The 21,541-nt window shown below is 44.5% G+C and overlaps 1 protein-coding gene across 1 annotated transcript in view; it reads right to left on the minus strand.

The window, feature by feature from the left end:
• LOC124579407 (choline O-acetyltransferase) overlaps positions 1-21,541 on the minus strand; it is a 258,555-nt gene that overhangs the window by 88,239 nt on the left and 148,775 nt on the right. The window contains exon 3 of the mRNA XM_047131242.1: positions 11,264-11,492. Within this exon, the coding sequence (XP_046987198.1) occupies positions 11,264-11,492 (229 nt within the window). The remainder of the gene's footprint in view (positions 1-11,263; positions 11,493-21,541) is intronic.

Below are 21,541 nucleotides of genomic sequence, written 5' to 3' on the forward strand. Positions count from 1 at the left end.
TTCCATATTTTTGGAGCAGGTTGTGTGGGCCAAAACAAGAAAAAAATTTCTAGTAAACCAATGCTCTAGAGTTTGTGCGTCCTATATCTCGATTTATGCGAAATTGTTCCAATTTTCCTGATGACACTCCGACTCCAATAAAACCCTTTTGGAGTGAGTAAACATTTCGTTACTTCAAAACGTATAACGCATTTTTATCGGTATATGACTGTTAAAATTAAAAGGCAGTCTTGGAAACGTAGCTGAAACTAGTAATTTCAAGTTTCATCCCGAAAACAGCTGAGTTTGAAAACCTGGGCTCAACAATCGTTACACCGATCATTCAGTACCAAACCACAAGTTGATCAAAACTATTGGTTGTGGTTCCTGTGCATTTTAGATTCGTGAATCGTTTTTGCAATTGGGTTCATAGTCAGACAGAAAAGCTAATGAAGTGTCCAAAAGGGAACAAAAGTTGAAATTGACAAACAGATCTAATAACGGAAGGTGTAAGGTTTACTAGTGATCTAGCAAAGGGAAAATTGTTGTAATGCTCACTGTAGTAAGTGTGCTTATTACTTTAGTGTGTCTCACAGTCACGAAACTCACGTCATAGAAAAGCTCAGCACAGCAGCGCACACAAATCCCGACTACGTTCAGTTTAGAAATATCATGTTCGCAAAAGTACCTAGTAACCTCGAATATAACTCGTCATCTGACACGTGCGTTTCTGCATTATTAGCCTGCTACAATCGTCAGGACGTTTTCACTCTGTTAACTTATAAGTGCACTCATCAGTAATGAAATAACGAAAGAAGCTTCTGCATTAGACATAGAGAGCTCTGCTGCCACCATGGTGAATGCCTCAGTTCGGTAGTCACGTTATATGGATGTCGCAGACATTGTATTGGTCTTCGGCGTGACAGTGAAACGCAAGGATATGTAAGATGTGCATTGTCTTCGCACTAATGTGTAAAGGATGTACCGTGAGTTCCTGTATACGGGTAAAGCCTCAGCATCACTGAAGATTGAGCATAGCATTCTCATGTAAATCTAGTACTCCGTTATCACGGAAAGAATGCAATGTGCACTTGCTGCATTTCCTTTTGTTTCTCTTAGATAACCTTATTTTGAATAAAGAAACACTGAAAATACCCTCAGTTTTTCCCATAATGTGAACGTACGGGAGAAAGTTTCAGTAACCTCAGGGACAATGATTAAATTTACGCATACATATGGAAAGAATTTATTTGTACTACAAGGTTCTATATATATTCAATTTTGATATAGCTCAGGAGTTTTTTGTTATTGAGGTAAGCAAAGAGGCAGTATGCTCTCACATTAAAAACCTTTCGTGTTACTCTAAGACTGAATTTACCGTCATTACGTTAGTCAAAAGAGAAACTTTCTCGTTCAGAGTAAAGAAATGAAGTCATGCATCTGTTAGAGATTTAAGTCGATTGGAATAAACAGGCAACAGCGTAAAAATAAAATGAGGAATTTTGAGTATGCATATCGTTTGCTGTAGTAACACTGCTACTAGCTAAACATTGAGTAGAAATACCTTTAAGCAGCGTTTCTTAGCACCTATAGCCAAACGTCAACAGTTCAGTGTAAATGGTCGAGGAGTCACACCAGTTCTTATGTCTCGTCCAGCGTCATTGTTGTGAAACAACTGACATCTTACTAATGAAATTCATGTTGACTATTAGCTTACGCACTCTAAGAATTTGGCGATGTTAAGCAATGCTCATTTTTATGGGGTCTTAGCTACATTCTTCTAAGACAGGGAGAGAACTTTGTACATGGTTCAAATAAAGACTTTTAGTTCACACTGAAAACAGAAACCATAATAATAATAATAATAATAATAATAATAATAACAGTAAACACCAGCAAACATCCGTGCAGGATGTACGAAAAGTAGAAAGCACCATAAAACTAATAACAGAATAGTGTACAGCCATGCTGAAAGAAATGAATGTCTGTCTGGTAGCTTTGCATGCTGGTGTTAACATCTTCTGATTGTCGATTGGAAGCTGTTGCAGGTTTCGTGATCCGGCTAGTCCGCTAGAGGAATCTGCTTCGTGCAGGTTGGAAGCAGAGCATCAGGGCACATGCGCTGTGCAGGCAAGTAAGTAGTAAGAGGTGGCTTCGGCTTCGTCTTTCGGCTGATCTGTGTGCACGTGCTTGTGTGCCGGTGGTATTCATCGATGCACAGCTAAGGCCCAAAGTATCTAGGGATGGGGAAGCCGTCCACGAACCGCTCATGTTGTTAGGCGTAAGGTATGTTGCTGGTATATAGCCCAAAGTGTTCCTTAATTCTTCACTTCCATAATGAGCACATTAGATTAGGTAGAATGTTAAACGGAAATAGCTGCGTCATATCTTCCCTCGTAACTTTGAATGATGCTTTTACAAGCAAACAGAAGACTGAACGTCAGTTTTCAGCATATAAATGAAATTTGAGTGATTTACTTTTAGTCTATGACGCCTGTGTTATCCGCAGTTATCGTACTTGGCTGTATTGGTCTTGGAAGCGTTGGAAAGTTGTTTATGTAAAAATACATCCACAGAGCTAAAATTACGTGTAGGATGTTGTTGGGATAAAACACTTAGCATGTTGAGATGCCCGCTACATAGATGTTTTCTTCATTTCCTCTGTACACTCATGCAGTGATGCTCATCTAATTCTTTTCACTGTGCGAAACTCGCGAGAATAAACGCACAAGAAGAAGGGAAATAAATAGGTAACCGATTTCTGAAAGACAGTTATATATTTGCCAGAAATTGCGTTAGAGTCGAGAAAAAGGTCTCAATGTTAAGAAAAGGAGTGAGAGAGGAAATACCCAAATTAAAATGAGATGTGAGGAAATTTACGCTTCATAGGTTTGATGTTTGCACAGTGGCATGCCAGAGTATGGGAGGAACTATGAATAAATGAATAACTGACATATGAAAATAAGAATGTTATACTTTGCTACTCTTCAAGGTATGTTAGAAAAGCAACTTGAGTTTTAAAAGAATCGAACTCGTATGAATAAAACAACTTCAGAGATCTGATTACTTTACAGATGAATTTATGTGTATTATATATTTGACGTTTAAACCCTCCAGGTTAGCTGAGAGCACTAATGCGCTGCTTCCTGTACTTGGGTAGGCGCTCCGGTCCCGGATCGAATCCGTCCGGCGGATTAACGACGAGGGCCAGTGTGCCAGCCAACCTGGATGTGCTTTTTAGGCGGTTTTCCACATCCCACTAGTTGAATACTGGGCTGGTCCCCACGTTCCGCCTCAGGTACATTACTCGCAGGCATTTGAACCACTTTTACACTATTTCATGATCTGCACTAGACGCAGACAGCTGGGGTACACTGATTCCATCCTGGAGTGTATGGGGTGGCGGCAGGAAGGGCATCTGGCCACCCCCTCAAATTAACCTTGCCAAATCCATTGTAACCATGCCGATCCTGCGAAAACTGCAGGACAAAGGTGTAAGCAAAAGAAGAAGATATATTTGATGTTTAGACGTCTGACTAAAAATAATTTAATGTGTGAAATATTTCACGTTAAGCACGTAAAACCTACATGGTGAGGATGCGAAACCATAATTTTTCATGTAGTTCAATGTTTATGACGGCATATCTCCTGAACTATATATCATATAGTGATGATCTATAATTTTACAAGTATATCCTGTGGTAAATGTGGATACATTCTGCAAATGTGTTGTGAATAAATTTAGTAATAAAGAAGTAATAAATTAAAACATCAAACCTGATGCTGAAGTTTTATTGAATGATCAGCGAAAACGTATTAAGTGATAAACCTTTCTCGTTTCATATTTTGTGTGGTGTGTCAGAGAGAAAAAGCTTTTAAAAGGTTTGAAATAGGTGTAAAGTTTGCTGGAAGTCTCTTAGTGCTCTGGTTATCAAACACCAAATGAATGTAGTCTGGGAAATTGGCGTGCCGCGAATTATGCTGCACGAGACGTGTACGTGATCTCTAACTTTAACACTTGTTGTGTTAGATTTTTAGTGTTAGATTATACCTCTAAATAAATAAATTATGACAACAGATTAAATTTTTAAATTTGGTCAATAATTGTCTGAAATACTGAAAATCTAATTTTTGTTGCCTCTGAAGCACCGTGCAACTGGATTTGGATGACGGCATGACCAGTTGACGTTTTAGCCTCCGAGTAACGTAGGTAACGACAGACTAATCGTATCTGATCAGTGTCTCTCAAGGCATACACACCGGAAACGAAGGGAGCTAATATCGTCTGTTGGCAACGCAGATAAAGACAACTTGTAGTCTGGTAGAATAAATTGTGTTCATGGATCCGCGTCAGCTATATAATATCTCGGAACAAATGAAAGTCTGTGTCCGACCGGGATTCGAAAATGGATTTCGCCCTTGTCAAGAACTTCGGCTATCTGAGTGCGCTTCCAGGAGCGACCAGAATCTCTATTTGTTCTGCTGTCTACTCTTTCCCTTGTGCTCGCACTACACTGTCGTTTTTCCCGCACAGTGTGAGGTACCAGTTTTCTCTCGCCATTGCCTTGCTATGCTATGGCGTGAACTACTGCAGTGCAGTGTCTCGAGACTCTGAGTTGACGATCAACAGACGTAGTCAATTAAGAATAAATTCGAAAATTACGATTATGGATTCACATCAGCTATAAAATATCCAGAACAAATGAAAAATGAATCACCATTAGCAATGTCTACGTCCCTCCAGGTGGGCCACTTCCTTACGTTGCACTGTCTACCCTAATCCAGCAACTCCCGCCCTTGTTTCTCCTTGGGGACTTCAATGCTCACCATCCATTGTGGGGGAGTGTCACTTCAACGGTAGGGGTATCCTAATTGACCAACTTATCATGGACTTCGGTTTGTGTCTCCTCAATGATGGTTCCCCTACCCACTTCAGTGCCGCTCATGGCACCTTCTCTGGTATCGATCTCACTATTCATTCCCTTGTCCTCGTGGCATCCCTACATTGGTCATCTTATGATGATCTTTGTCGCAGTGACCACTTTCCGGTGTTCATATCGTTCCCCTGCTGCCGCCAGCCAGACAGGCCCCCATGTTGGGCATTCTGCAGCGTGAAGACCTTTATATACGTCTGCTGCCCACTTTGACACCTGCCTCTCGAATTCCATTGATGTAGTCGTGCAAGGCATCTCTGTCACCATTCTTCATGCTGCTGGCGCAGCTGTCCCCCCTATCCACAAGACCCCCTCGTCGTCGACCGTCACCGCGGTGGACCAAGCATGTGGAAGTTGATGTCCAGGGCTGCCGACGGCGCTGCAGCGATTTAACCGACACCCTTCACAGGCCAACCTCTTCACTTTCAAGGGTCTCAGTCCTAAGGCTCGGTACCTTACTAAGTGGAATAAAAAGGAATGCTGGGAGCGCTATGTTTCCTCCTTTGTGCCTCTTCATCGCAGGTTTGGTCCAAGCTCCGTAGCCTTCTGGGCCGCCGGCGACAGTCAACTGTCCAGGGTCTGAACGTCCAAGGTATTCTGTGCACTGATCTATTGGTCCTCCCAGAACACCTCATGACACACTTTGCGACGGCACCGTCGTCCGCTTCCTACCCTTCTGCCTTTCTCCAGCAGAAACGCAGAGTTGTACAGACCTCCCTCTGTTTCATCCTGCACCATGTTGAGCCCTATAATGCACCCTTCACTGAATGGGAATTGATGTCTCCTCACGAGACACAGCTCCAGGCCCGGATTCCATTCACAACCAGATGATCCAACACTTGGACGGTCCCCAGAAGCTACAGCTCCTAAGGGGCTTCAACCACAATTGGCTCATGGGTGCTTTCCCGTGACAATGGCAAGACAGTATAGTCATCCTCATCCTTAAGCCCGGTAGTAACCCAACGTCTCCCGAGAACTACCGCCCAGTCAGCCTGACGAATGTACTTTGTAAACTTCTCGAAAAGATGGTCAGCTTCAGGTGATGATGGGTACTCGAATCTCAGGGCCTTTTGTTCCCGTATCAGTGTGGCTTCTGGGCAGGGGCGATATCCAACTGACCATTTACTCCGATTGGAATCAGCCTTTCGACAGGCTTTTACTCACCGCCGGCACCTTGTCGCGGTCTTTTTTGACCTACATAAGGCGTATGACATGGCTTGGCTCCATCACATTTTAGTTACCCTCCATGACTGTGGCTTCCGTGATCCCCTTCCGATTTTTATCCACCAGTTTTTACCTCACCGGCTCTTCCGGGTTCGAGTTGGCACTTAACTCAGGGCCCCTCAGATTCAGGAGTATGGTATCCCACAGGGTTCTGTGCTAAGTGTCACACCTTTCCTCATTACCATCAATGGGCTTGTGACCTCTGTTGGGCCTCTGGTTACCCTGGAATTGTACGTCGACGATTTTTGCATCTGGTGCAGCTCCCACTCGGTGGCATCTGCTGAGCGCCATCTCCAAGGCGTCATTCGACGGGCCTCTGCTTGGGCTACCGCCCATGGCTACCGGTTTTCTCCCTCCAAAGCACGGTCTATGCATTTTTGTGGTCGACCCACAGTGCACCCCCAATCCAGAACTTTATTTAGGCAATCAACTCCTCGATGTTGTAGCACAGTCCCGTTTCTTCGGCCTTATTTTTGATAACAAGCTGACATGGCTGCTCCACATTCGCCACCTAAGGAATACATGTATGCAGAATGTTAATGCTCTCCGTCTACTGGCCCACACATCTTGGGGTGTAGACTGTTCCACTCTTCTCCATCTTTACCGTGCTCTGGTCTCGTCCAGACTAGATTATGGTAGTCAGGTTTATAGCTCAGTAGTTCCTTCCACTTTGAAACTTTTTGACCCTGTCCATCATTATGGGGTGTATCTGGCTATTGGTGCCTTTCGCACTAGTCCTGTTGATAGTCTCCTCACAGAAGCGGGGATTCCCCCTCTACACATCCGTCTGAGTCAAATCATTGTTTCTTACGCAATCGCCATTCGCCAATTCCCAGACCATCCCGTGTATCCTGTGCTCTTCGCCAACGAGGGATGTCTCGCTCCTAACACTTGCATACAGGTGGGATTGCCGGTTGGCATGTGTTTCACTTCCCTCTGTCGGGATCTCCATCTCCACTCACTGGACTGCACCCCCCCCCCCTCAAGTCTTTCCTTCCATAACCCCCCTCCCCTCTTGGATGGTGCCTAGACCACGGATTAGAACCGATATATTCCAGGGTCCTAAAGTCTCTTTCGCTTCTATGGTTTTCCGGCGTCTTGTATGTGCCATCTTTGCAGAGTTCCAGGGTGCAACCATCTTTTACACCGATGGTTCTAAGATAATCAATAAGGTGGGTTACGCTTCCACGTCTCCTACTGGCTTCGAACACCATTTATTGTTGGGATTCACCGCAGAGCTACTAGCCATTCACAGGGCCCTCCTTTTTGTTTCTCAGGCCTCCCTCCACAGTGTTTTAATTTGTTCAGACTCCATGACAGCCTGCAGGCTATTGACCGACGCTACTCTCGTCACCCTTTGGTCTCTGCTATCCATGACCTTCTCGCTGCCCTTGAGCGTGCCGCCTGTCCAATCGTCTTTCTTTGGGTTCCAAGTCATGTGGGCATCCCAGGGAATGTAATGGTTAACCATTTGGCTAGAGAAGCAGATACTTACCCCCTATTTCCTTCCATGGTTTCAGTAGCAGAAATGCTGGTCTATGTCAAATCTCTCTTTGACCAAAAGTGGAATGCCACCTGGAGCGCTACTGCTAATAGTAATAAACTTCGCACAATCAAGGAGTCTACTGCAGTTTAGCTCTCTTCCTTCCGCTCCTTTCGGAAGGAGTCCTCTGTTTTATGCCGTTTACGCATTGGTCATACACGGCTCACTAATTGTTTCCTCCCACTCGCACAATGTGGTTGTGGAGCCTGACTGACGATTTCCCACATATTGGTGGAATGCCGTCTTCTTTCGGCCCTCCGTGTTAAGTGCAGTCTTCCTAATTCTTTAAATTTAATATTAGCAGACGATCCACGGATGGTTGAACTGGTCCTCGGTTTCCTCCAGGAAATTGGTTTTTTATTTCCAGATATGAGGTTCTCCTTTAGTCTTAGAGCAGGGGAAGGTTGGTTGTGGTTTGGACTTCTTTTACAGTCTTCTCGGTCTGTGACCCCATGTCCGCCCCCTTTTTTCCAATTTTTAGATTTGATCTCACATTTTTTGCCTTTACTGTGTGTGTTTAATATTCCTTATTTTATAATTTAACTCCCCTGATTGGATCTGTCCACTTTTAGCACACCATCTTTCTTCTGTGACTTACTTCAAAATCGCGGGGCTGATGAGCTCACCGTTTGGTCCCATAACCCCTCTCAATCAATCAATCAATCAAAAATGAATGTGAGTGTTGATGGTCGACGCACTGTGACAGGCACTGCACTGCAGTATTCCATACCATAGTAAGCCAATAACGAAAGAAAAACAATGGTTCACCCTGTAAAGGGATTATGTAATATAATAAGAGCACAAGGGAGAGCACGCACCAGAACAAATGGAGATTTGGGCGTCTCCTGGAAGCGTGCTCGGACAGCCGAAGTGGTTAAGGCGACTGCTCGCGACAAACAGGAAACCCGGATTATAGTCTCAGTTCGGCACAAATTTGCAAGGGTATTAGAGAAAGGTGCGTATCACCAGCGCTTTTCAATATTTATATTCAGGAAATATCAGAAAGTGGAATAGACAATGCAGGAGGCATAGGCCTAATACTACGAGACGAAATACCGATACAGTTTAGTATACAAGTGATAAGTCAGTATTGCCCATGTCAGAGGAAATAACTACAAATTGTAGTAGAAGGTGTAATACAAGCGTGAAAAGAGTGCGGAATGAGGAAAAACGGAGAAAAAGCTGAAGTGTTGAGAATCAGAAAACATGAAGCCTGCGTCAAATTATCATTGTAAGAAAAAAGCTTGCAACAAATTAAATCAATCACGCATTTAGGAAGTATGGAGACGCAAAATAGAAGCAGTACGGAGATAAAAAATAGACTATCTGCGAGTAAAACTGCTTCTGAGAAGGTGAAACTTTTTTAACAGTAAATAGAATTTCAAGAGAACTACGAAATTTTTTGTAGTATCATATGACAGTGAACTACGAATAGTTAAAAACAAAGGGAAAACATACTTTAGTAGTTCTGAAATGTGGCTGTGGAGAAAAATCCTTAAAGTGAACTAAAGAATTATGGGGGTCTTTCACTAATTAAACAAACAAACATACCGGATTATCAGAAACGGTCTGGAATGATACTAAGGATACTGCAGGGTAAGTTGTGATGAGAAATAAGTGTTAAGAAAAAACTGGATACATTGTGCCTTTCCCAACTTAATTACCATTCGGATTTGCCAATCAGGCCACTGTGCAAGTAAATCCAAGCTTCCTGCCAGATGCTGTGTTACCAGACGTGTTCTTCATTTGGTTAGCTGAAAACGAAAAAGAAAAAAAACTACGGGAGACCATTGGATGGAAGCGTCCACTGTCCAAAGTTTGCATCACTCTTTTGCTCTGTTGGTGGAAACCAAATGAAGTACTCATTTGGCAACACCGTCTCTGGCAGGCTGCTTGAATTTGCGTGCTAAAGTACCTGCCTTGCTGACTTCAATGCTAAATCGGAAGCGGTACAATGATAGAATTTTTTCTTAAAAATTATTTCTTAGCACAGCCTATCCTGCAATACATTTACAATCCTCTCAAACTGTTTCTGACCACACTGTACGCTGAAGGCAAGGCCTAATGCAGGGACAGCCTTTTTCGTTAGTTGAAAACCTTACATAGAGTATTAGTCATTTGTTCGATTAATACGGTGTAAATATAACATTTAAGGTGTTAGGTGCGACAGCGTGTGCCCTCCAAGAAAATAATTTTAAAGAATGGAAGTCTGTGTTCGGATTTTTTACTTTCGGGAAGTGTACAACCATCAGAAATATTCTCTCGCATCAACAAACAACATGGCAGTAACTGTGTACTTGCACGCTTGGAAAAGTTTAGAAACAGCCAAAAAAGGGTAACCGTAGAGAAATACTTTGGGTGCCCAGTATCAGTATCAACCTCGGTGTTGCAAGATCGCATTGATCCAAGAAGACCGATTACTTATATTTGAACAAATTGCTGAGCACTATAGAGTAAGTGTTGGCACAACTCATTCCATCATCCAAAACGTACTGATGTACCGTAAGACGTATGCAAAATAGTTTCCCAGGAAACATACGAGTCATCATAAAGAACAGAGTTTTCGATCTGCGCCTAGCTCAAAAGTCTTTTCAGTAGCTAAGATGGTGATTTTTGGACATGATTTTAACCTGTGATGAATCTTGGGTACATTATTCTGAGCTGGAGTCTAAGCATCAAAGTATTCAGTGGATTCACTCTAAACTGTCTGTCTGTAGGAAATACAAAACGCAGCCATCGGCTAGTAACATCAGGTTAACCATTCTTTGGAGTGCCCATGGTTTCATTTTCTCTAATTTTTTTTGGAGGAATAACGCGCTATCATCAGCCTATGATACTCAGGCATGATTGCGTCAGAGTCAAAGCTGCGTTGAAGAGGGAATGTCTGGTAGGGCATAGGAAACGCGCGCTTCTTCTTCAAGATAAAACTCGACCTCATACATCACAACTGATATTATTGGTGGAGTCGACTGTGAGATTCTACCTCATTACCTTTACAGCCCTGACATTGTGTCTTCGAAATTTTATATGTTTAGTTCGATGAAAGAAGCTATGTGTGGCGTCAAGTTCAAGACAATGAACAGGTAAAGAAAAATGTACGACATTGACTTCGAGATAAAAATAAGGAATCTTCGTTGAGGGATAGATGCATAGAAACTGCTAGCGATTACGTGGAAAAATAGACAAAAACTGCATTGATCCATTTTTGGTGTACAGCTATCTCGTTCTTTTAAGAGTAGGACTGCAAAGAAACTAAAGGAAGGGCTATTACGAAGAAACTGCATCATTCCACGAAGAATCAGTGCAGTTAAGGCTACAGGGAACACAGGCAGACGGAGAAGAATATCTTCAATGCTGGATGATATTTAAAGTCGACGAAATTAGTACCAAAGAAGGAGACCTCAAAGATGGACATAAATTTATTCAGCATACAAACAAGGAGGTAGGAGAAAGTGTCAGTTCCCGAACATGGTCTGTAACGAATTGGCGAACAAGCGAGTTTGTGGTGTGAGTAGCCTAAGAGAGAGGCATCCCGCACTACGGTAGGGGTTCGCGGGTTGCAGACGTGCGAGGCGTCCCTCACGGCAGCGGCTCGTGGACGGCTTTGGGCGGTGTTGCGGCAGAGGGATGGGGCGTGGCGGACCTGGTTCCTGCAGACGACGGCGACGTGGTGGCTGCGCGACGCGTGGTCGTGCAGCGAGTCGCGCGGCGCGCCCGGCGTGCGGCAGTGGCCCAGCAGGCGGTAGAACTGCGCCATGCACAGCGGCTGGCCCTTCTCGCGGCTCGTCGCGCGCTCCACGGGCAGCGCCTTGCTGCCCGCACAACACCAGGCGCTACGTTACCAACACCTACCTGCTACCTGCGGTGCTCACAACAGCTGCACACTCTACTCGCTCTTCCAAAAAAACTCTTCCATTTCACAATGTCTCTCGTGCATGAATGAAGAAAGTATCTCGGGGTGAATTTTAAGTGCACGCTTAGGACTGCAAAGTTTTTACTGTGGAACGTCGTTTGGCCATTGAAGCATTTGCAAACATTTCAGGACAGTGGGATATAACGACGTTATCATTTCTGTTGATATTATCGCAATTTGTTCGTCTGCACATTATGTCGATAGCGATGATGGATTATCCGACGAACTTGCACTCTACCTGAAGACATTATTATACAGGATGAACAGGAACTCCGCCAACAAACATTTGGAGACTGTTCACGGATACTTTCTCAGTATTTTGTTGCATGGAACTCACTGTCTTCTGTGGCTCGTTGCAGAATAAAAAGAAGTAAACTAAACTTCGCCCGAACAGGCCTTGGGAGGCACAATGGCACCGACCGGCCGCCGCGTCATCCTCAGGCCACAGGGGTCACGGGATGCAGATATGGAGGGGCACATGGTCTGCACACCGCTCTCCCGGCCGTATGTCAGTTTACGAGACCGGAGCTGCTACTTCTCAGTCAAGTAGATCCTCAGTTTGCCTCACAAGGGCCGAGTGCACCCCGCTTGCCAACAGCGCTAGGCAGACCGGATGGTCACCCATTGAAGTGCTAGCCCAGCCCGACAGTGTTTAACTTCTGTGATCTGACGGTTACCGGTGTTACCACTGCGGCGAGGCCGTTGGCCTCGTTGCAGAATAATAAAGTAATTATGAGTTATTTGGTTTGTTACCTCTATCACTTTTATTTCTATGAAATGAGAGTGAAGAAGCTAGTAACACGCTGTAACCAAAACAGTCAACACAAAACACATGGTATTGCAACAATCCTCGGACGCTGAAGTTCTGTGATTTGGTGTGGTTGCCGTCTTTATGGGAAAGGTTAGCATAGCGTTGTTGCGCTGCTCTTCCGTTGCATTTAGTGAACCTGTACACGAGGTGCATGTCGCCCAACCTTTCGTCAGTAATCCTATCCATAGTAATACCGTCGACATGTGGTTAAGCGGCAAGAAGCCAAACAAAAAGCAACAACTCTATAACGAGCCGCCGTACACCGTGGGTCCCTTATACCAAAATACTCAGAAGGTATCCCTCAACAATCTCTGGAAGTTTGTCGATGGAGTTCTGGTTCATCCGTAGACACTGAGGCCAATAATAATGATTAAGTGGAAGCCAAGCAGAAACTACGTAGCCCGAAATAATGCTGATAAAATGCCTAAGCGTGCTGCACACTGATGAAATACAAAATCTCTCTCAAAAGGAACTTATTGGTTATTCCGGTTTATAAAAAATAAATATTATATTTTTTTCAATACTCGAACGCAATATGTGAAAAAATGTACAATTTTTGTGTCAAAATAAATATAACGTGTGTGTTTGCGGCATTTAACCAATGTCACTAGTTTTTTATCTCCAAGTTATCAGATTTGTCGATAGTTCGGATGACCTACGATCCCTCCAAGTCCACATAAACGATGTACTACTGGATTTCAAAGAGAAGTGTTCTAATTTGGAACGATATATCGTTGCTATGCTTGCACATAAAGCAGTGGACTGTATTGACCAACATTTACCAATCATATTTAGGATCAAAATTGTATGTTTCAATGTCCCCTCCACCAGTCGTACGCCAAACGTTGAGACGATAAACTCTTCTCTTGCTTTTGAGAGCAGGTCTGCAGTTACTGCTTTCATTGTTGTTGCAATGCGATGTTCTGATCACCCAAAGTTGTCGGAAGGGGAGGTACACAGGCAGAGACTTTTACAATACCCCGCCTCCACACACTGTGAGATGAGGCAACCTTCGAGGCCAATGCTGCAATGCGATATTTCTATGCCGCTTACAGTTGATCCATGTTACAGGCAGCTCACTGTTAAGGAAAATTTGGAAATTCGTGGTAAGTTCCTGTGGGACCAAACTGCTGAGGTCATCGGTCCCGAGGCTTATACACCAGTTAATCTAACTTAAACTAACTTACGCTAAGGACAATGCACACACCTATGCCCGTGGGAGGACTCGAACCTCCGACGGGGTCACTGTTAAGAAACACACTTAAATGCAATTGTCAGTGTGGTACGGTGCTCCATCCCAAAAATGAAATTTTGGTATGTTCTCGCAATTGTAAAATGGCAGGTCGCTAACATATCGAGGTAAGTGGTCCTGTTACATTGTTAAAAGAAAGAAAACACGCTGGACAACACTATTAAAGCATTACTTTTCGGAGAACCTATAATTGTCGCTTATTGTTGCTTGTAAGTTTGAAATCTGGATCAAAGGTCCCCTAAGTTTCACTGTGATAGTACAAAAGCGTGGCGCCCAGCAACGTCATCCTCGGGCTTGGCAACGCTTCAGACAACAAGATGTTGACAGATATGAAAAAAAAGCTAGAGCTCAGAAGTTCATATGAGGTATAAGAGCCGGCCGCTGTGGCCGAGCGGTTCTAGGCGCTTTAGTCTGACATCAAGCGACCGCTACGGTCGCAGATTCGAATCCTGCCTCGGGCATGAATGTGTGTGATGTCCTTAGGTTAGTTAAGTTTAAGTAGTTCTAAGTCTATGGGACTGATGACCTCAGATGTTAAGTCCCATAGTGCTTAGAACCATTTTTTTTAATTTTTTTTTTTTGAGGTATAAGATGCGTTAATGATGTCACAGTGGCACCAAATTTCACCACACCTCTGCCCAGCGCCACCGTTTACGAGTGAAACTACGGCCTTGACGTCGTACCCCTCCTACTTACCCATATTTCACCCCCTCTTTTGAAGCCTATGCTGTGGAGGTCAGAACTACGGCACCCAAATTCGAAATCACACGTCTTCATATTGTTGGCCGAGGAGAGTATTCAAGAGACCCCGACGCTCAGAATCGAGACGAAAAGGCCTCATAAAGTGGCTTAAAGGGCGTCAGTGAAACCACCACTTCGTTTGGGGCGCTAATTGCCACAAATTTCGCTGTCGAAAATGACAGTTGACAGCGGGATGAGCAACAGGACGACGGTGTTGTCAACGATCGACACCCTCGGAACGGTTCAACCCTTCTGTAAGGACATCGGCTTCTGGAACCCTATTGAACGGTTTTTGACTCCTTTGGAGTGTAGTGCGACCGCAAGTTTTGTTTTACTGTACAGGGTGGAACGGCTAGGAATCGTTCAAAACCATTCGATGAAATCTAAACATGATACGAAGCCAATAAGGATGTTTATGCTTTTTCGAAATGCTCGCTAATTGTGTAGCTGGGCCGGAACGTGGGCTCGAGCCCGGTATTCACCTTGATGGATGTGTGAAACCGCTTAAAACCCGCATGTAGGGTGGCGGGAACACAGGTCCTCGTCGTTAATCCACGCGGGCGCTTTCAAATCTGGGCCGGCGGCCTTCTCGTATCCCGGCTAAAACGTGCGCCTTTCCCAGCGTGTCAGCTCGATATACCCATCTAACCTTCAGCCTTCTTCTGCAGCGTCACATTTCAAAAGATTTTATTCTCTTTTTACACGAACTGTTTGTTGCCCACGTACACTCGAACTTCAGAAAAGACTTACTATCGTTTAAATTTACAGTCGTAGTTAACAAATTTCTCTTTTTCAGAAGTTTTTTTTGCTGTCTCCAGTTTGCGTTTTATATTCTCTCTACAAGAGTTATTTTTCCGCGAAATAGCGAAACTCATCTACTAGTTCTTGGGCCCCATTTCCTAATCTAACTGCTTCAGTATCACTTATTTCGGCTATTTTCCATTACCTGTATTTTACTGTTATTTATATTCACTTCATACCCTCCTTTCAAGACGCTATCCGTTCGGTTGAAGGGTTCCTGCAATATCTTTTCCATCTCTCACTGTATTACAGTATCGCAGCATCGATAAGTTTTTCTTTCTTTTCCTTGTATTTAATTCATTTTCCAAAATTCCCCATATTTTCCTTTATTGTTTGCTCAGTGTGTAGATTGAATAACATTGGCGATGGACTATAACCCTGTCTCACTCCCTTCTCTGCTAGTGTTAATCTTGCATTTGCTTCAACTAGTATAACTGCAGTCTGGTTTTCTTTCTACATTAACGTCTTCAAGACTTTTTTTACTACCTTTGCAATGAAATTCTCCTGGAGAGTGCCAATTATACAATGAATGAATGCATGTATGTCTCTCGAAAAGAAGTGTCACTCAAAAGAGGAAGTGTTTAGCTATCGTAGGCATATCTCTGCATGGGAACAGCGAACGTAAGAAATTCTAGAACCGCCACAAGCCACATATAACTTTTTCTTTTAGTTGATTCACTCAAACGACTCGATCATCTTCAGAAATTACGTAGCCGAGGACCACATGTTACAAATACTGGGATGCGTATACCATCGCCTTCATAGTCTTTTTTTTCTTTTTTCTTTTTTTTATGACGGCGCTAAACACAATCTGATATTTGTAGCGTGTGTCCCTCGGCTACGTAATTTCTGAAGATGCTCATGTTGGTCGAGTGAAATACGTAAAATAAAGAAAAAAATTACGTGTGATGAGCGGCGAGTCTTCATCTTTAATTTATAAGGAAGTGTTTACATACCAAATAGCGGTTAGCACCAGCAGAAGATACTCTGACATTTCTCACCCGCTTGACTGGTATACAAAGGGCGCAGTGCAAAGTAACTGCATCTATTTTACAGCACTGCTCTGGTCGGCCGTTGTAGGGAGACGGCTCACGTATCGCTACGTGCTTAACGGTGTGAGCGGCGCCAGAAAGGTTGCGAATAATTGAAACGATGTGGCAGTGGGCCGGCGCCCACGCGCTGTACGGCTAAGAGGATTAAAGGGCGGCGCACACCTGCCGTGTTCTCTCTCTGTGAGTCGAGCGAGTTCTTCACGTGCGGGGTAGGGACCGCAGGTAGCCCGAGCGTGCAGCGTGATTCACGCCTGGTGAGTGCCACGTAGAACATATCAGTCTGGCACCCATTTCCCCTATCTATGCGGCAACGACGTTTCATGGCACATGAGCTTTCTTTTTTCACTTGACTGAAACAGTGTTCAGATTAGGATTACTCTGCGCATGTTAAATTATTTCTGTGTTGCCGGAAAGTGACTGCACAGCTACACCGAAAACCTCCGTAAATCACTGTTTCTTCCTTCCAGTTTATTGGCCATTTCAAGAGTAATATCGATTATGGCAGTTTGAAAATAAGCGCAATTAACACACAGTCCCAAAGCAGAGAAAATTGCCGAGCAGGCGGGGGATCGAACCCGGGCCTCTTCGCTTACCACTCCGCCGCGCTGACGGCGCAGCTACTCGGCCTCTCTGTTACGAAAAGTACTGTACGAATGAGCGGGGCACTTCAGTATGCGAGATCTGATGATAAATTTAGATACTAGTACTTTCGGAACAGAGTTAATAGTGTGTGTGTACTCGACGTGCTTTAACGAGCTACAACGAAAAGAAATCGAGCAGGTGTACGAACTGAATTTACCTCTGTGATTTTGTAAATTTATTTTTCTCATTCATATGGGCCAGAACTACTTCGAAATCGAATGTGCCATTACATATCTATGGTGTTTCTATTATATCATGTTCAGAAAGCAATTTACAGTTGAAAATATTGGAAGGAATGTAAACTGTTTACCTAAAACGGTGGTCGGCGAGTAACCACGTACTTTAGATGTACACAGTTGCCTACATATAAATTTTTGAAAAGTAGCTTTTCATTATAACAAAAGTAGCAAATAATCACTGAAGCTAAACATTGTAAAATGCTAGTACTGAAGGTAGGTGGCGAGCTTTTGGCAGATATTGTATACTAACACCTCCACTATTGCGCGGCGCGGGGAAGCCTCGCGGTCTGAGGCCCCCTGTAACGGATCGCGCAGCTCCCACCGTCGGAGGTTCGAGTCCTCCCTCGGGTATGGGTGTGCGTGTTGTCCTTAGCGTAAATTAGTTTAAGTTAGATTAAGTAGTGCGTAAGCCTATGGACGATGACCTCAGTAGTTTTCTCCTATAGGAACTTACCACAAATTTCCAACATTTCCACTGTCCAGTACGACCTGTGGTATTGTGTTATCAGGTTACTATGTGCACCCGGAAAGGATGCTCGCAGCACCTTATGAACCTTCTGCTAAGTTAATGCGTGACTTCGAATTAGCTTTGAAGACTGCCCACTTAGAAAAATGTCGGGCATAGAAAACTGGCCATTTATGCCATTATTCAAAGCGTTAAGGCAGTAACGTAATTTTTATATTGTCTTGAGTAAGGTATATTAAAAGAACGTCCTGGTTTCATGATTTATTTTTCATATTTACTTTAGTTCTCCAATAAATTACATTTTTTTTTCAAGGGAAGAAAAAGAAAGTGCGAAGTGATTTGTTGAGCAGTTTCTTCCTCTTGAGCTTCGAAAACCTCTTACTAGCTCAAAAAATGTGACTTATTTGTAGCAGAATTACAGCAAACTGCTAAATCTAAACGAGTACGTACTCGAAATGATGTCAATACGATCACATATTGGCTCAGCCATTCGCGACAGCGTCTGTTACGTTGGTTAAATTTTCTTTCGTAATAATTCTGTAAATTGACAACACAAGACTGCATCTACTAAAGGAGAAATAACGAGACGTCCGTACATCGTTCTCACACGAAATCAGTCTAGTTTTCGAGCGATAGGTGGCCCTCGCGTCGAGAAAATCGTTGCCCGAGCTATACTCCGGCGCGTCTTTTGAACTATCCTCAGACTCGGTCTCCAGAATGTTTAACGTCTCTGCATTGTAATACTTCCATTCCAGCCCATATACATAATATTTCAACATATTAATAACATGAATCGTTGCCAGCCTGGATAGCTGAGCGTGTTAAAAGTCCCGCTTGTGGGATTCTCAGAGACGTGCCTGACCCGGAGCGAATACGCCTCGCGGATTAACGACGGGGGCTGGTGAGCCAATGAGTTTTTAGGTTGTTTTCCACATCCGACTAAGTGAATATCGCACTAGTATCAATCTCCCGCCTCAGTTATACGCTACGCAAGCACTTCGAAATCGCTCTCACGCTTGACGATGTGATTTACTCTAGATGCAGAGAGAGAGAGAGCGCACAAAGCCCGTCCTGGGAAGAGTGGGGCGTAAGGAAGGGCTTCGGCTAACACTGCCCAAACGCTTATAACGATGGCACCCCTAGTGAAAAGGTGAGAGGTATGGAAAGAGAAGGATAATGCTGTAAATAAGATGTGAAGATCGAAGAACTAATGAGAAGGTACAGAACCTATTTAGAAAAAAATATATTTGTGACACAGCGTAACTGAAAGAAGGGATAGATTCGTAGGACAATCCTTAGGAATCCAGGAATCGCCAATTTCGTAATAAAGGCAACTGGGAGTGGTAGAATTTCAGAACGAGACCAGGGGCGAATGCAGTAAGTGGGATCAAAGTAGCCTGTTTGTAACAGTTCGTTGTGTCACCCTGGTGCCAACTGCTGCTCAAACTGCTTCTGCAGATGCAGTACGATGCGTCAAAGCCATACGCCGAACACGATGGTCTTCCCTCTCGCTAGAGACAGGTGGCCGTCCGGAGTCCGGTCTTCTTGTGACTGTGCATTCTCGTTACCACCGCTGCCAGCAATCATGTACAGTGGCTACATTCCTGCAAAGTCTCTCTGCAGTATCGCAGAAGGAGCATCCATCTTCTATTAGCCCTATTACACGACCTAGTTCAAGCACAACGAGGTGCTGATAATTGCGTCTTTCTCGCCTTAAAGGCATTCTTCGCTAACACCAGCTCACCATGTGCAATGTGCAAAGCGTGTATTTGAAGCAAACCTGATTTGCATCCTCAGAGTGGTGCTACTAGTACCACTCCTATGCGATTGGCGAGAAATTTGAATCGACATAATCTTTCGGATGGAGAATCACGCACTTATGTCGCCTAAGTCATCTACATCTACATCTACATCGATACTCTGCAAATCACATTCAAGTGCCTGGCAGAGGGTTCATCGAACTACCTTTACGATTCTCTATTATTCCAATCTCGTACAGCGCGCCGAAAGAATGAGCACCTATATCCTTCCGTACGAACTCTGATTTCCCTTATTTTATCGTGGAGATCGTTCCCCCATATGAAGGTCGGTGACAACAAAATATTTTCGCATTCGGAGGAGAACGTTGGTGATTGGAATTTCGTGAGAAGATTCAGTCGGCACGATAAACGTCTTTCTTTTAATTATTTCCAGCCCAAACCCTGTGTCATTTCTGTGACACTCTCTCCAATATTTCGCGATAATACAAAACGTATTGCCTTTCTTTGAACTTTTTCGACGTACTCCTTCAGTCCTATCCGGTAAGGATCCCATACACCGCAGCAGTATTCTAGATGAGGACGAACAAGCGTAGTACAGGCAGTTTCCTTAGAAGGTCTCATTCTTGGAGTTGCGATTTTTTTCCGTCAGTGTGGTCTGAGGTGAATTTCTTCACTGCGTTATCCGGTCATAGGCTGATCTTTGTCTGTAATGATCTCTTTGTCGATGGGACGTAAAACCTTAATGTTCCTTTATCCTCGGTAAGTAGACGTAGACGACATGGAAATAGCGGCTGTTTCGACGGAGTACGGCGGCTGAAGCGAGGCGCCAGGTTGCCGCTGTGGCAGGTGACGCGCTTAGAGTAGCGGCAGCAGTACGCACTTGACCTGGTGCGCGGGGGCGGCGGGGGCGGCGGGGGCGGCGGCAGCGGCGAGGGGCGGCGGGGCAGCCATCGACCCGGCGGCGACGCGTGCGGCGCACGTGAGCGTGGGAGAGCGCGCCCCTCTTCCTGTGTTTTATCGTCCCGTTCCGGCGCTCCCCCAATGCGTGCTTGCGGGCCGCTTCATTACGGAACAATAGCCGCCGCAACAATAACAGCTCCCCTTTTGTTTTCGCGGGGAAACGGTCCGCTTGCTCCCAGCGCCGGCTCCAGCTCTGACGGCCCGCGCTGCATTCACCCTTACTCTGCCGACGTCATTCCAACGCGCTCTTCCGTGCACTCACGGTGCAGCTGAGTCGAGTGCCAATTGTTGATACCGACAGGAGAGGCTCAATTATTTGCGGAAATCCTAATATTAGCCATATTACGGTTCGGAGGTACGATTGTGCAGCTAAACGTTGAAGTTAGCACTGAATATGTAAAGGGCATTCAAATGAAACCCGCTGACTAGTGTAAAGTAACGGCAACGATTTTATTAACACAAAAATTTAGTCATACACAGTACACATACTCAAAAATAGTCGCCAAAACTGTTGGAAAATTCATCCCATTGCGACACTAGCCCGTCGATTCCATCCTTGAAGAAGCTAATAGGCTGCTGTCGGACCCAGTCACACACTCCATCGTCCGTTGCGAATCGATGTCCACGAATAGCTTGTTTGTTTTAGAGGTTCAAACACATGTCCGGGACGAGCATCGTCTTCCAGTGACTCTCGCCCCTCAAGGAATCGTTTGCACCATTCCACAACACTCGAACGACCCAGATTGTACTCACTGTACATAGCCTTTATCCATCGATACATTTCACGGCCTCCAACTCCCTCCGCCGCCAAAAATCGAATCACTCCTCGTTGTTCCTGCTTACTCGCCCGCGTGTTCGGTAGTGGACGATAGCTTGTGTGATCACCTTGTATTCCGCTTCAGTCCGGAACCGCGCTGCTGTTATGGTCGTAGTTTCGAATCCTGCCTCGGGCATGGGTGTGTGTGGTGTCCTTAGGTTCGTTAGGTTTAAGTAGCTCTAATTATAGGGGACTGATGACCTCAGGTGTTAAGTCCCATAGTGCTTAGAGCCATTCGAACCACTTTGAACCTTCTATTCGGCGTGAAACCACACAGGCGCTATGTAACAACAAAACGGTGTGCAGGCGTCGGTCTCTCTACTAATAGATGGCGCCACCATTCCCGCAGTTACGTGGTGACACCGTTCGTGTAAGGCAAAGGTAGACGCATTGACCAGGTTTCGTTT

Source organism: Schistocerca americana, chromosome 1, assembly GCF_021461395.2.
Source record: "Schistocerca americana isolate TAMUIC-IGC-003095 chromosome 1, iqSchAmer2.1, whole genome shotgun sequence".
Lineage (NCBI taxonomy): Eukaryota > Metazoa > Arthropoda > Insecta > Orthoptera > Acrididae > Schistocerca > Schistocerca americana.